Below are 16,359 nucleotides of genomic sequence, written 5' to 3' on the forward strand. Positions count from 1 at the left end.
CTGCTGACCTGCTATGATCCTTTGAAAAGCATAACAAATGGGTCAGGATAGAAAAATTAAAGTCAGACATAGGCTACGTTTAAAGAGGCATCCCATTTCTGATATATTTTCCACTAATATGTCTTTTGATCAATCACATCAGATATTTTCACATCAGAGCTGATCTGATTTGTCAAAAGACTAATTCTTGAAAAAAGATCAGAATAATTGCAGCATAAGTGCACACTAACTGCTTGAGGCACTGACAGAATACTCTTCACACCTCTCACATTGTATCTGCAGTACACCCCACTATGTGGCCAAGCTTGCTAGTCACCCTGCTTGACATTGTGGTCCACTCACCTGACACCATGTCATCCTTCAGTGGGATGGCCCAGTCCAGGATGACGAATGAGTGACAGCCTTCCATGGCGACCACCGTGATGTTGTGGGGCTTGTTTTTGGGCGGCTGTTTCTGATTAGAAGCCAGGCTGTCTTTCTTGAACAGGTTTTCCAGGACGTCCACCTGTAGGTATTCCAGAGCCTCCGTCAGCGAGCACGGAGCGCCCGGATCCTTCTGGATGAAGTTCACATACGGAGCTGGAGAGAGGGATGGCAGGGAGGGATGGGAAAGCAGCAAGATGGTTGATCAATAATGTTACATTTTTGCTGGTTTTACGCACCAACTAAGAAACCCCTTGGGAGAGCACAATGTTTTCTTTGGTCTACATTTTTACTGAACACTAAAATAATTATGTTGAAGAGGCAGTGCATTTAAAATTTATATTTCCACACTATGAGGTTGAAATTGTGAAAATTATGATCATGCCCAATCTGTTCAGGTGGGATGGAGTTTTTGTCCCAGATCATGACATCACAATCTGATGTGATTATTCTGACCAATGACCAGTCATATTTTATTTGCTTATGTATCCTACTACTTTGAAGGGGTAGGCGGGGTAGGCTGGGTAGGCTCTAGATTCGAGATGACCCTATTCGCCAATAAGGGTTGTGTATATAAATATACCTTCTTCAAATTTGCATCGACACGCCCACACGATCAGACTGAGCATTTCCATGGCAAAAGGACACTCAGGAAAAAAATTACTTAATTTGGAGTTATTTTTTATGACATGATGATTTATTAGACACACAGTGATGATTTAAAAGGATTTAATTAAAAAGACTGCATAGAGGGTTTTAATACAAGAAGGCAATGTTTTAACATCTGCTGGTGGACAAGAAAGTCTCATATTACAATCTATTCCGTTTATAACTCAGTCTACTAGGGTAGGCTCCTCTGTCAGGAGTTCAGGAGAAGTCAGAGTGGGTGATCTTGCGTAGCATAACAGGTCGTGTGAGACCCCTGGTCCCATCCTTGTTCCCCATCGGGTGATTCTCTGTCTGTCTGTATTTCTGTCGTTCTTCGTGTCCGTGGGATTTGATGGATTTACGAATTTGGTGCAGTATTCAAACATTTGACTCAACATTTTTTACAGTTGGGTCTATCAACTCAGGGGGGGAAACATATGAAAGAGGACATTCTCAGCTACTGGAAAATACATTTTGAGAGGTTAAAATCATATATTTATGAAATTGACCCGGAACATAAACGGTGTAGGCCAAATCGAACATAGGGGAAAGGATAACTTTATACTCTTCTTCCCTTTTGTAACACTCCATTGACTTACATCATAAGCTCTATATGAGTCTTCAGATAACATGTGTCTGCCTGTAAAGAGGAACCCAATACCCTTTGGCTGGCGCCAGTACAGTTGACTGACACGATTGGTCAATTGAGTTAGCATGGTCAAAACCCCCTCCAGATAGAGGAATGGAGGACGTGTCAGAAAGCTGGCTGCTGTGTTGGATCTGATATATTAAACTCATAAATATGAGAGAGTAGGTCTCCTTGTTTGGCCGTCAGGGACCTCTCCTCTCACTGCTGATATCAGCGGGTTTCATATTATTTCATTATTTCACTGTTATTCTTATTCTATTTCATTCTGTCTTAGGATTCCTTTAATAGATGTAATGAGCTTCAGATGTGTTTGCTGTACGTCCGCCGGCCTCGGCTCACGGGATAGTTTAGCTGGATTAGATGACCTGGTTCAGGGGCCAATGTTGTAATAACATTGTAATAATATGGTAATTAAGAAGACTTTCACCCAAAGCTGTCAACACATAAGCCTACACCATATTCAGTACACATGGCTCTGGTGTTTCAAGCATCGTGCACCAACCAAACAATTGGAATTGTTCCAATTGGTGGTACTGCCCAACTCAGGGGTGGGCAATAATTCCGTCTCGAGGGCCACATCAGGATTGCAAAATTAAGCAGAGGGTTCCACAGATTTTTATGCGGACCGATTTGTCAAAAGCAATTTGCGGGCCAGAAAAAGGGCAGTTATTTGAAAACGTATAGGTCCATTATAATTTAAACATCATTTCTATATATTTGAAACGTTGAAGAGTGACCTGTTTGTAATAATGTTTTTACTCAAACCTCCCCCAGGCCAGATTGAATGGGCTCGCGGGCCAGATCCGTTTGGGCTCGCGGGCCAGATCCGTTTGGGCTTGCGGGCCAGATCCGTTTGGGCTCGCGGGCCAGATCCGTTTGGGCGCGCGGGCCAGATCCGTTTGGGCTCGCGGGCCAGATCCGTTTGGGCTCGCGGGCCAGATCCGCCGGTCTAACCGGTAGCCTTGCTTCGAAGGCTGTCCAATGCCACTGACACATTTCGAATTGAGGTCCTCATAGTGAACAATACCAGCTAACACTGCTGTTACCAAGACCCGTCGGTTAGGGTACTGTCCAACTATGCCACGCAAACACATTCACATGGGAGATGTGAGTGGCGCTCCCTGATGAATGTACACATCATCATTAGGAGCCCAACAACCACCGAGAGGCTCCTTCATGAGAGACAGTAGGAGGGAGAGAAGGAGAGAGAGGGTGATGGGGAATCAGAGATGGTTTTATTCCTGTTCAGTGTGGTGGGGGGGGGGGGGGGGTTCAGTCTGTTTTTCCAGCGATAGGAGTGGATGTGGATAAAGCAGACAGAGGGGGAGACAGACGAGGCCAAAGCAAGCACTTTAGAGCAGTAAAGAGACAGCAGGACGCTTCAAGAGCAACTGAACGTAGTAAGCAACTTCTCCTTTTGAAAACGGCCTACGTAGCATTGATATGAGTCAGAGACATTTATTTTAGTTTCAAAATTGACTACAAAGTGCAAATAGGGCAATTTCGGTCATACAGTCAGTCTCGTCCAAAACAGATTTGCGAGATATTTAGGAAAAAATGGCATGTCACGGAATGATAGGTACCGCAATAGCTTTCTTTGGGTTGGGTTTATTTCAATCCTGCCCACATGCCCACAGCTGGCAGTACCCAAGTAATCATTAAAATGGTACACAGCTGCATGCGACCTGATCGTAATGCTCAGGGACCATCAGTAAATTACACAATGCACATGGGAAAATATTTTTAAATGTCAATGACCTAAAAACCTTAAACCAACTATAACTTGTAGAAATGCATATAAAAATGTTGAAAGCATTTAATGAGACAGCTAAAAGGTGTGCCACATGAAAATATGTCTCATTTACGTTGTGAAATGTATTGATGTTCCCTAACTAGCCCCACAGTTAGGCTATGCAAAGCCAATCCAACTTTGCCACTGTCGCCCATGTCATGTGGACCCTGAACTGTCAAGACCCTGGCCCTTACAATGCGAGTGGCATTGGGAAGTACAAAGGTCTACAGTATGACCATTAGTTCTACCAACAACATTCTCAACTAACTCTGTTGTCTCCAAATCTCTAACCTGTCATAGTGACACTTTACACACAGACCCAGTCTCGTGTATTATGTACACCATGACCAGAGAAGGGGGTTCCTCCATGCAGATGCAAGTTTAGCAACCCTAGTGTGCCTTTGTTCCAGCCCAGCACTAACACTAATCATGCTCTTCAATCTAGACCAGGGACCTGGATGAGTTAAATCAGCTGTGTTAGTATTGGGCTGGAACAAAACCCAGCAAACAATGCAGACAGCTCTCCAGGACCATGATTGACCCTCAATCTCTGCAAGAGAGGGTCACAGAGGGGTGAAACAACATTAGAGGTCATTTCAGGATATCATCTGTTAGCTGAAAGAAGACACAACTCTGATGGTTCTGCCAGACCAATGCAAAGATGGCACTCCCTCACCTAAAGGGGTTTTCCTTGGCCCAGGGGTAATCATGTAAATATATGAGCTAGTCAAGAACTGTGAATGTATTTATGATGTGCGACTGAACGAGCCAAGATACAGAGAGCCAGAGTTAATTTCTCCTCCGTGAAAGAAAACTGAACACACACCAAATAGACTATAATTATTTATAAGGCTGAGACACACGTGTTGCACACAAGCACACACACACACACACACACACACACACACACACACACACACACACACACACACACACACACACACACACACACACACACACACACACACACACACACACACACACACACACACACACACACACACACACTTAAAATGCGAGCACGCTCACTAAATCAAACACAAAAACATGCACGTGTTTCAGCTGGATGCCTGGATGAACATTATTCATGTTACGAAAAAACAGCCTTTCTCTTTGGCATCTAGAGGGACTTCACAGAAGCTTCCCCACAACAACAACAGAAAATGTAATCACTCACTACTGAGAACACTGCAGAAAGACAGGAGTGAGATATACTGTATGATTGAAGAGGTTAAGCTCTGTTTAAACCGAGAGCCATCATGTAGATAATGGCAATGCGGTATAAAGCAAGACCTGTGTGTTGACAGGGTTAAGCTCTAAACAGGAAAGTCTAAATCCACAGATGACAAGGTTAAGCTCTTAGACGGTGATGCTGAAATAACTGCAAGTGGTGTGTTTCATCAGCGTAGGGGAGAGGTAGATCGTTTGTCAAAACTCAAACACAAACAGCTCAAACACACTGACGAGCACACACCCACGTGCATGTGAGGTGCACTCACCCAGTCAGGCACACATACATGCAAGCAAGCATGCTCACACACATTGCACACGCTACAGTTATCCCTTTTCCTCCATACCGTAGCCTACCTGTGAAGCGTTTCTTCCCGGCGAGGTCGAACTCATTGGAGGGGCTATTGTTGAAGGGCCTGGTGTCTGGTTCAGGGGCGGGGTGGTCTGTCGTGGTGGTGGTGGGGGGCAGCGTGGGGGGCAGGGTGGTCTGCCACAACAACTCATCTAGAAAAAAAAAGGGGCAAGTGAAGGCATGACCATCACAAACTAAATCCAAATACCATTGAATTTAGTCTGTGTGACATTTTGTATGTAGCACTAGACCTTTGTAATTGGTATGTAAATAAGCATGCCATAGCTCTTGAAATGAGTGTGATATCATTGGAAATGACCTTGATGTTTTTTTCCCTTTTAAAAGGCAAGTTCTTCATGTGTAATGTTTTGCTGCCAATATTTTTCCATTCCCGAGGCACCGGCTTTTGAACATCATGCCCGTTTCGCAGTAGATTACTGTAATGTTCATGGTTCTGAGCCTAACAAATGTGTAAGGATTAAGTCAGTGAGGTCATTGAAATCAATTGGTTACTTCCAGCAGCACCAGGCATTCTGGCCTGTGGAGTGCCAACGGACCTCTGCATGACACCATCATGTGCCTCACACACAGCCTTGCAGGGAAACACTATGAATATATTGGGATGCAATTTGTCGAGTGGTGCATATACGAGCAATAGTTTTCTCATGGCACTAATCAAACTATAACATCATGGTGTATGCTTACCAAACATAACCTAATCACAGTTCCTCCATTCACTGAAACCATGAATGACCATGCATTACCAGTATACCATAACATGACATGATACACTTTATATACTATATACAAAAGTATGTGGACACCCCTTCAAATTTGTGGATTCGGCTATTTCAGCAACACCCGTTGCTGACAGGTGTATAAAATCGAGCATACAGCCATGCAATCTCCATAGACAAACATTGGCAGTAGAATAGCCCGTACTGAAGAGCTCAGTAACTTTTAATGTGGCACCGTCATAGGATGCCACATTTCCAACAAGTCAGTTTGTCAAATTTCTGCCCTGCTAGAGCTGCCCTGGTCAACAGTAAGGGGTGTTACTGTGAAGTGAAACGTCTAGGAGCAACAACGGCTCAGCCAAGAAGTGGTAGGCCACACAAGCTCACAGAATGGGACTGCCAAGTGCTTAAACGCGTAAAAATAGTCTGTCCTCGGTTGCAACACTCGCTACCGAGTTCCAAACTGTCTCTGGAAGTAACGTCAGCACAAGAACTGTTCGTTGCGAGCTTCATGAAATGGGTTTCCATGGCCGAGCAGCAACACACAGGCCTAAGATCACCATGCACGATGCCAAGCGTCGGCTGGAGTGGTGTCAATCTTGCCGATTTTGGATGGAGATGTCCAGGTGTCCACATACTTTTGGTTATGTAGTGTATAACAGCACAAGTCATCATCACATGCAGTGACATCACAGAGCAGAACAGTACAGTGGAGCATGCCAGGGCATTCTCTCTGGGTTAGTAATGCCGTTCACAGACACTGTAGAGGTTGATAAAACATCAGAAACACAGCCGATGATGGAAGGAGCCCAAACCCAACCCAAACAAACACACAACCGACCATAGAAAAGACCACAGGCAAGGAAACACAAAATAGAGGAAACAGTCAACAAACAGATGAACTGATAGATTAACATTGAAAGAAACAAGGCAGGCCTGCATCAGACAACATGGCAACCATACCCATAGAGTCCGTTTCCATTCCCGAGGATTCCTCTGTAGGAGAAGTGAGACAGGCTGTAGCATGACCAAAAACCACTATACACACACACACACACACACACACACACACACACACACACACACACACACACACACACACACACACACACACACACACACACACACACACACACACACACACACACACACACACACACACACACACACACACACACACACACAGAGGAAAGGCACAAATATATGCACACATATAAACATGCCGCAACGCTCACTTGTCTTTCTAGCTTCAGTATAAAGTTTCAAGTTAACGGTGGAAAAAAATGGTGCACTGTTTTGAGTTAAGAATTAAGTATTTCCTCCATTATTTGTTCTTAGTCATCTCAATTGCCTTGTAGTAAACTCAAAACAACTGGGCATGATTATTCCCTTAAACTTGCAAAAAGGAGAATTACATTGGAAAACATATTACTTATGGCTGTCTGTCTTTGGGTGTATGTTTGTTACAATAACCCCTATAAGAGCCTAATAATATGTATGTGTCTGAATGTGGGCTTTGTGTCTGTATTGTGTGAATCCCCACGGAACACTTAGGACTAGCCATAAAAGTGTGTTTGGATGTGTAAGAATATTCAAAGATAAATACACAGCGCAGAGGACTAAAGGTCAAGAGGGAATTAACTAATGGAAATAGTTGTTTTTCTGTACTAGCGAATTTCTGATCAATGAAAATAGTTCATTTGTAATGGGGAACTGAAGATGAATGGGTCAGGGACACGGGTGGAATTCCAGTCTGGGATTCATACCTACATGTGGCAAGTTCTCATTGGTTTGAATTGTCTATATGTTGAGCCTGACACTGAATACTTGGTATTTGGCCATTGGCCCAATTTTACTGCAAGGAATTCGAATTGATCAACCACAGGCTAGGCTTGGGAATAAACCACATCCTGTCTCTTTGTTCAGTGGAGAAACATTGAGGCCAGGGAAGAAGGACCATCTACCATCTACTTTCCAGCATAACAACTATGATTTGTTCTCTTTGAATAAATATATTTTTCTCCCCTTGATTTGCTTTGGGGTCTGTGTTATAGAAGAATAACATAAATTGCTAACAAGTGTGTGTTAATTGTGTGTCGTGTGGTAAAGATAATTGTGTAGTGAGACTGACTGCTTAGCTCAAAGAATGGGTTAGGGTTTTTACCCAGCGGTATCCTGACCATCGTCAGCCCCAGATGTGGCTGGCCCTGATGTGGTTCCCATCAGATCTGGGTTCAAATACTATTACAAATAATTAAAAAATACTTCATCTGTGCCTGACTGATGGCACCAATAGAATAGTCCTCAAACTGCAAACCCTGCCCATCTTAAGGCTGGTTTATACTTTGTCTATCGACATGTCTGTAGACAATTAGAATGCGACAAGTCTCACTGTTCAAAACAACATTTAATTTATACTCCTGTGGAATGTCTGTAGACTGTCGCTATACGACTGTCAAATTCCTTGTTGCAGACGGATGAAAAAAGTTCAACTTCGACCCTGTTGCTGGGTCCGTTGCCATGGTTACCTGACTGAGACAGCAATGAGTGCAGAAGTTCTAGAATTCTCAGGTAAAATGCCATGCTTTTATTTCGTCACAGTCATCGCACACTATTTTCTGTAATTAGCTCGCCATTAACTTGTAAATAATGATCTCGTTGTGAATTTATTTGCCTATAATAATGAATAAACATTTGCTAAATTTAAGAAGCTATATAGCTAGCTAGCTAACAAGCTAAAACTAAACCAAAACATTGTTTAGAAAGTTGATTTTAGTTACCTGGCTTGTTAGATTGACATATACGGTGCGGGAAAGTTTTCAGACCACTTGACACATTTTGTTACGTTACAGCCTTATTCTAAAATGGATAAAATCAAATAAATCAATCTACACACACTGCCCCATAATTACAAAGCAGAAAACTGTTTTTTAAAATATTTTGCAAATTTATTTAAAAAACAAACAGAAATACCTTATTAACATAAGTATTCAGACCCTTTGCTATGAGACTCGAAATTGAGCTCAGATGCATCCCGTTTCTTCAACTGATTGAACATGATTTGGAAAGACACACACCTGTCTATATAAGTTCTGACAGTTGACAGTGCATGTTAGAGCAAAAACCAAGCCTTGAGGTTGAGGGAATTGTCCGTAGAAGTCAGAGACGGGATTGTGTCGAGGCACAGATCTGGAGACGGGTACCAAAAAATGTCTGCAGCATTGAAGGTCCACAAAAACACAGTGGCCTCCATCATTCTTAAATGGAAGAAGTTTGGAACCACCAAGACTCTTCCTAGAGCTTGCTGCCTGGCCAAACTGAACAATCGGGGGAGAAGGCCTTGGTCAGGGAGGTGATCAATAACCTAATGGTCACTCTGACAGAGCTCCAGAGTTCTTCTGTGGAGATGGGAGAACCTTCCAGAAGGACAACCATCTCTGCAGCACCAATCATGCCTTTATGGTAGTGGCCAGATGAAAGCCACTCCTCAGTAAAAGGCACATGAAAGCCTGGTTTGAGTTTGCCAAAAGGCACCTAAAGACTCTCAGACCATGAGAAACAAGATTCTCTGGTCTGATGAAAACAAGATTGAACTCTTTGGCCTGAATGCCAAGCATAACGTCTGGAGGAAACCTGGCACCATCTCTACGTTGAAGCCTGGTGGTGTTAGCATCCTGTTGGGGAGATGTTTTATAGCGGCAGGGACTGGGAGACTGGCTATGATCCAGGGAAAGATGAACAGAGCAAAATACAGAGAGATCTTTGATGAAAACCTGCTCCAGAGCGCTCAGAACCTCAGACTGGGGTGAAGGTTCACCTTCCAACAGGACAACGACCCTAAGCACACAGCCAAGACAAAGCAGGAGTGACTTCGGGACAAGTCTCTGCATGTCCTTGAGTGGCCCAGCCAGAGGCTGGACTTGAACGCTATCAAACATCTCTGAAGATACCTGAAAATAGCTCTGCAGTGACACTCCCCATCTAACCTGACAGAGCTTGAGAGGATCTGCAGAGAAGAATGGGAAAAACTCCCCAAATACAGGTGTGCCAAGCTTGCAGTGGTGTAAAGTACTTAAGTGAGAATACTTTAAAGTACTACTTAAGTAGTTTTTTTTGACTATCTGTAGTTAACTTTATTATTCATATTTTTGACAACTTTTACTTTTACTTCACTACATTCCTAAAAAAAATTATGTAGTTTTTACTCCATACATTTTCCCTGACACCCAAAAGTACTCGTTATGTTTTGAATGCTTAGCAGGACAGGAAAATTGTCTAATTCACATACTTATCAAGAGAACATCCCTGGTCATCTCTACTGTCTCCTGATCTGGCAGACTCACTAAACACAAATGCTTTATTTGTAAATGGCGCCTGAGTGTTGGATTGTGCCCCTGGCTATCCATAAATGAAAAACCAGAAATCGTGCCACCTGGTTTGCTTAATATAATAATAATATAATATATATACTTTTACTTTTGACACTTAGGTATATTTTAGCAATTACATTTACTTTTGATACTTAAGTATATTTAAAACCAAACACTTTTTGACTTTTACTCAAGTAGTATTTTACTTGGTGACTTTCACTTTTACTTGAGTCATTTTCTATTAAGGCATCTTTACTTTTACTCAAGTATGACAATTGAGTACTTTTTCCGCCACTACAAGCCTGTAGCGTCATACCCAAGAAGACTCGAGGTTGTAATTGCTGCCTAAGGTGCTTCAACAAAGTACTGAGTAAAGGGTCTGAATACTTATGTAAATGTGATATTTCTTTTTTTTTATACATTTGCTAAAATTAAAAAAAAACTGTTTTGCTTTTTCATTAGGGGGTATTGTGTGTAGATTGATGAGAAAACAAATATTCCATACATTTTAGAATAAGGCTGTAACGTAACAAAATGTGGAAAAAGTCAAGAGGTCTGAACACTTTCCGAATGCACTGTAGCAAATACATTTTTAAACAGATGGGTTTGCTGGTGTTAAAAATACGGTAGTTATGCTATTTTGGACCACCAGGCTGCTGATGTCATACAGCCTGTCGTTTTTGTGTTCACACTTTCTCATAACCACAACGACAAGTTTGATTTCGGGCAACAGTAGAATGTTCATGATGTCATTGCGACAACTGTCTACAGACATGTCGATAGACCAACTGTAAACCAGCCTTTAGCCTGCCAACTCCAGCCAGGCTAAGGAAAATGCTCAAAGTGTTTGAAAGATTTCAAACAGTATTTGGACCCAGGTTCTGATCAGGTTCCATTGGTCTCGACTTTGCCCGGCAAGATCTCGCAGGGCTCTGTGGCCATAAACAGAACCTAATTATTATGGTCAGGATGTTATGGAGATGGTAAACAACAACAGCTCACAGACTAACTGATGACAGACTCTGATCCACTGCTTTTAGCCTGCATAAGATGTAATAGATAGTACAAGCCCAGATTAAGCCTAGTCCTGGACTGAAAATCATTCTCAATTGAAAGTGCATAAATCCAGAGAGGTATACTAAGAAGCGGGATACATTATTTAGTGAGCTAACTTTGGTCAATTCTGAGTTCATCTTAGGATAACTGTTGACACAAAGGTAGCCCACATTTTAGCCAGGTCAATTTTGAATCCTTCAGCCAATGAATTCTTCAGCTCTAACTTCCGGGGAAGGCTAACTCACAGCTAACTGTCTGAGCCACGAGTTGAGGGCCAATTAAATCAGATTCCCTCCCTCTCACTAAGATTGCATCATCATCCCCTTCATTTGAGGAAGACGACTGATTAAATAATTTATTAATCAAATGTTTTTTTTGTGTACATTTAAAAATATATAAAAATAGCTATCACCTTACACATTTAGTAACGACAGGATGCATTTGAAACTTCACGGATAGTAAAACTTTTGAATGACTACAATACGTGACAATAGCCTGCTGAATGTGCGAGGTAACTTCTCTTTCATGCTGATTTTGGCAAAAATGAAAATGTGGCTCTGACATGGATTGGTGTTTCAGCGTTGTCAAATGAAGAGTTTGTCGTTTGACTCGCTGGCATTATCCACTTGCAACATGCAAGCGCAGTCACAAGCCCGGCTGGAGTTAAAGGAAGATAGAGGATAAATATCCTCCTTCGTAACATGGATGAAGCCTGAACTGGAATGTGAAGCTAACTGAAGCTGGCTAGCTTCATAAAAACCTGAGTAGATCGAGCTAGCGTCGTAGTACACCCCTCTGGAATAGGCTTAATCTGGGTCTGGGAAACTGGCCCTACAACAGCAACAACTACTACTAGTACTACTACTCTGATAGTCCTAGTTGGATTACTATAACACAACTAGTAATCTGACAGTACATACAGAAGCGTTAGTCAGCGTTAGTCAGACTTGCCTTCAGGATAACAGTCCAGGATGCCATCAGCATCCAGCATTGGGAATCCCTCATCATCCCTGATCAAAAATGTGCCGGGAGGACAGGTCGGGAACACCGGCATGGTTATAGTCTCCTCTGTGGACATTTCAGTGGTGCTTGGTAGCGTTGTCGGTTCAGGTGTGGTCGTAGTAGGAGGTCTGGTTGTGGTTGTGGTCCTTGGTTGAGCCCGGTCCAGGCCAATGATGGGTTTGCCACCCACGGTCAGGAACTTGTCTTTGGGGTTGACCACCGGTTGGCTTTCCCGACCGTGACCAAACAGAGCCTGGCCCTCCTGGTTCACTAATGGGCTGCCCTGGTGGTCTATCCGGGGAGAAAAATCAATCAGTTATCTATCTGTGTAAACAAAACAGTACGGTTGTGTGTTGTAAGTGTGATATCTCCCTTTCTCATAAGGAAGAATAAATAGGGGGGGATGAAGCATCTTGATATACCAACACAGTACAAAGCTCTTAGGAATGTAGACCTTTAATACTCCTAGAAACAGTGTTCAATATAAGAGACGTTATTAGTTTACAGTATCTCACCAAAGATGGTGCGTCCGTCCTCTCCCAGAACCACCCTCTTGGGTTGGCCCTGAGAGTCCTGGAGAACCATGCCATTCTCGTTCATCAGGACCCCCTTATCCAAGTCCACCACCTGGAGAATAGAACACATCCCAGGGTTGGAGACACGTCATAGGGAAACATATTAAGGAGAGTCTGCATAATGGTTAACGTTGCTGATGAAATGTCTCCTTTCAATCCCTTTTACTTTGCAATAAAATGTATCGAGACACAGACACACATACCCATTTGGCTCCATCAGGCCCAGTGATGTACCTTCTTCCATTAGGTTTGGTGTTGTCATTGGATGTGCTGGACTCTTTGTCACTGGTCGCTGTGAGATTGGGGCGGCCATTTTTACCATTTCCGTAATCGGGCTTGAGGCCTCCGCTGGGGGTTTTACTCCTGAGATGGGGGTCTGACCGGCTGGGGTAGCGCGTCCTTGTACCCTGGCCCACCACAGTGTCTCTGGATGAGAATGACGAGGAGGAAGAGGAGCCTTGAGATCCCTGGCTGCCGCCAATGGAGGTCTGTCTGAGGGAGGGGCGAGAGAGGGAAGGGGAGGAGCCTCCAGTGCTAACACTAGCGGCCCCGCTAACCCCGTGATCTGGCTGCGACAGACTAGAGGAGGAAGAGGAAGAAGAGGAAGATGATGTGTTTGTGTTAGAGGAACCTAACCGTGTGCTCTGTGCTGGTTGTGCTCTAAGGGGGAACCTAGATCTTGTCTGACTGTTTGTGAGCAGGGGAGATCGCACCCTCCCGTTGGGACCTATAATGGTACGGCGGGGGAGCGTAGAACCAGGGACAAAACCGGGCCTGGTTCTACCAGGAGTGGGTTCCCTGTCCACACTCTCGTTGGCCCCACTCTGGGGCACCCTGCGGGCGGTAGTTGGGGCTGAGGTAGTGGTAGTGGTGGCAGTGGTAGTGGTGGCAGTAGTTTTGGGGGCGGTGGTTGGGTCTGTGACTTTTTCATTCCACTCATACATCTCCTTACTCCCCTTGTAGAGATAGTCCTCCTTATGGTCATTACTGATGTCCTCCCTGGTGCTGCTTCCTCTGTGGATGGGCTCACTGGAGTCTCTACGACTACTAGAGGAGGAGTTGGAGGAGGACGAGGAGAAAGAAGAGGAAGAGGAGGTGATGGGATTCCTAGATTCACCTCGAACGGTATTCCTGTTGGGCAGAGAGGGTTTAAGTGCCCCAGCCCCCACCCCGTTCTTTAACGGGTAGAGGGTGGAGTTTTTTTTAGCATCCTCACTGGTCTCCTGCACTGCTGAGGTCCTTGATGCCCCCGAGGCAGATGCTGCCCCCGAGGCAGCTGTCCTAGAGGGGAATCCTCTCAGGATGGGTCTTCCTGCCCCAACAGAGGATGAGGAGCCTGTCCTGCTCCAGGGAACCCTCCCGTCCGCCCGGGGGGAAGACACCCTGCTACCGCTCCCCATCCCTGTTCCGAACCTGCTCTGGGGCCGTTTCACAAAGGGGTTCATCCTGGAGGCAGGGGGAGCAGGTTTCTTGGAAGGAGGGGGAGCTGGGGTGTTGTAATTGTTCTCCCGCCTCCCTCCCTCTTCTCTTCTGTCTCCCCTCCCTCCCTCCTCTTTCCTGTTTTCCATCTCTACCTCCTTTCTCCTGTCTCCCCGAGCTCCCTCCTCTTTCCTGTTTTCTCTCTCTCCCTCCTCTCTCTTGTCTACTCTCTCTCCCTCCTCTCTCTTGTCTCCCCTCCCTCCATCTTCTTTCCTGTCTCCCCTCCCTCCATCCTCTCTCCTGTCTCCCCTCCCTTCTTCCTCTCCTTTGTCTCCCCTCCCTCGCTCTACTTTCCTGTCTCCCCTCCCTCGCTCCTCTCTCCTGTCTTCACTCCCTCCATCCTCTCCCCTGTCTCCCCTCCTTTCCTGTTCTCTTCTGTCTCCCCTCCCTCCATCTTCTTTCCTGTCTCCCCTCCCTCCATCCTCTCTCCTGTCTCCCCTCCCTTCTTCCTCTCCTTTGTCTCCCCTCCCTCGCTCTACTTTCCTGTCTCCCCTCCCTCGCTCCTCTCTCCTGTCTTCACTCCCTCCATCCTCTCCCCTGTCTCCCCTCCTTTCCTGTTCTCTTCTGTCTCCCCTCCCCCGATCCCCTCTCCTGTCTCCACTCCCTCGCTCCTCTCTCCTGTCTCCCCTCTCTCCCTCCTCTCTCCTGTCTCCCCTCCCTCCCTCCTTTCTCTTGTCCTGTCTCCTGTCCTCAGAAGAATGTGTAGTGGAAATGGTCCGGGAACTGGAAGTGGGTTCTTCTTCTTTGGTGGCCTCTGCCTCTGTGACTTTGTAGTCGTTGTAGTCATTATTGTCCTGGTGGTGTGTTAAGTGCTGTGTGTTAGGAGTGTGTGAGCCGTGAGTGTGTGATGTTTCTGGGATCTTGCCTTCGGTTGGTAGAGTGGACTGGGACATGCCGGTGGAAGTCGAGTCTGACCCTGGTTTGCTGAGTCCAGTCAGAACTCGGCCATTTGGATTCCCCCGAGATAGGATCCCGGGTTTCCGCCTGCCATAACCATATCCACGGCCCGGGAGAGCAGATCCTCTTCCCACAGATGGTGCCTCGGTCTTGGGCTCTGAGACGGCCTGGTTTGGGGTAGGGGTTGAGGTGGAGGGTTTGGCCGCTGTGACACTTGGCTGGTCGTAGGTGTTTTTGCCCTGGGAGTAGTTGGTGACAGTGTCGTCCTTCCTGATGGCTGCAGACTCCTCGTTGGGGGATGGGCTGGAGGACGAAGAAGATGAGGAGGATGAGGAGGCGCTGTCCTTTTCTGCATCCTGTGTCTTTGACTGGGACACTGACCCTGAGACTGATGTCCGGGAGAATGGTCTCCGACCAGAATTGATGCGTCTGCCAGAGAGAGGTTTGCGGAGAGGGTAGGAGGGTTTAGATGATGATGAGGAGCCCTCTGATGAGGGAACTTCTGTTTTGAGGCTGGGTCTGGAGGGCTCATCTACATCCTTCCCTTTACCTCTCCCTCTGACATAGCCCTTGTCCTCAGGTGTAGAAGGAACAACATTGTTCTGAGTCACTGCTTCTTTCTTCTCCTCCACATCTTCGTTAGTGAGCTTCTCCTCCTCTTCTTCTCGAGTGGTTTCTGTTGTTTTGTTCCCCTCCTCCTGTTCATCCGCTGTTTCTGTCTTTCTCCCCTTGTCTCTGGCTGAAGAGGTACCGGCTCCTAGTCGCTGATTGGTCGCCCTGTTCCTGACCGTGCCCCTCACATCTGAGGAGATGCTGTGATGGGAGCGTGTCTTGGTGAGGGGGTGTGTCCGTCTGGTGGTGGGCGGGGCAGATGTGGTCTCAGTGGGTGTGGTCGGCTCCTTGGTCACGTCTTCTAATTGGAGGTTGACGTCATCGTCATGGTCATGGTCATGGTAACTGTCCTGTTTGGACGTCTGAGAGGGGGTGTAGCTGGTTCTACGGCCACCTTGAGTTGGCGAGGAGGCAGCACTGCTGGCTGGCAAGTAAGATGGAGTATTAGTTAAGTGTACACACCATTAGGACATTAGAAATGTAACTAACATCACGTATGCAGGCACACACATGCGCACACGCACACGCACACACACA

The 16,359-nt window shown here is 45.5% G+C and overlaps 1 protein-coding gene across 1 annotated transcript in view; it reads right to left on the reverse strand.

Annotated features, from left to right (window-relative positions):
* LOC120023927 (fibronectin type III domain-containing protein 1-like) overlaps positions 1–16,359 on the reverse strand; it is an 86,777-nt gene that overhangs the window by 31,681 nt on the left and 38,737 nt on the right. The window contains exons 11-17 of the mRNA XM_038968030.1: positions 14,949–16,246; positions 13,038–14,411; positions 12,775–12,886; positions 12,209–12,550; positions 6,795–6,827; positions 5,100–5,246; positions 343–579 (exon numbers count right to left, since the gene is read on the reverse strand). Of these exons, the coding sequence (XP_038823958.1) occupies positions 343–579; positions 5,100–5,246; positions 6,795–6,827; positions 12,209–12,550; positions 12,775–12,886; positions 13,038–14,411; positions 14,949–16,246 (3,543 nt within the window). The remainder of the gene's footprint in view (positions 1–342; positions 580–5,099; positions 5,247–6,794; positions 6,828–12,208; positions 12,551–12,774; positions 12,887–13,037; positions 14,412–14,948; positions 16,247–16,359) is intronic.

This window comes from Salvelinus namaycush, chromosome 29, assembly GCF_016432855.1.
Source record: "Salvelinus namaycush isolate Seneca chromosome 29, SaNama_1.0, whole genome shotgun sequence".
NCBI lineage: Eukaryota > Metazoa > Chordata > Actinopteri > Salmoniformes > Salmonidae > Salvelinus > Salvelinus namaycush.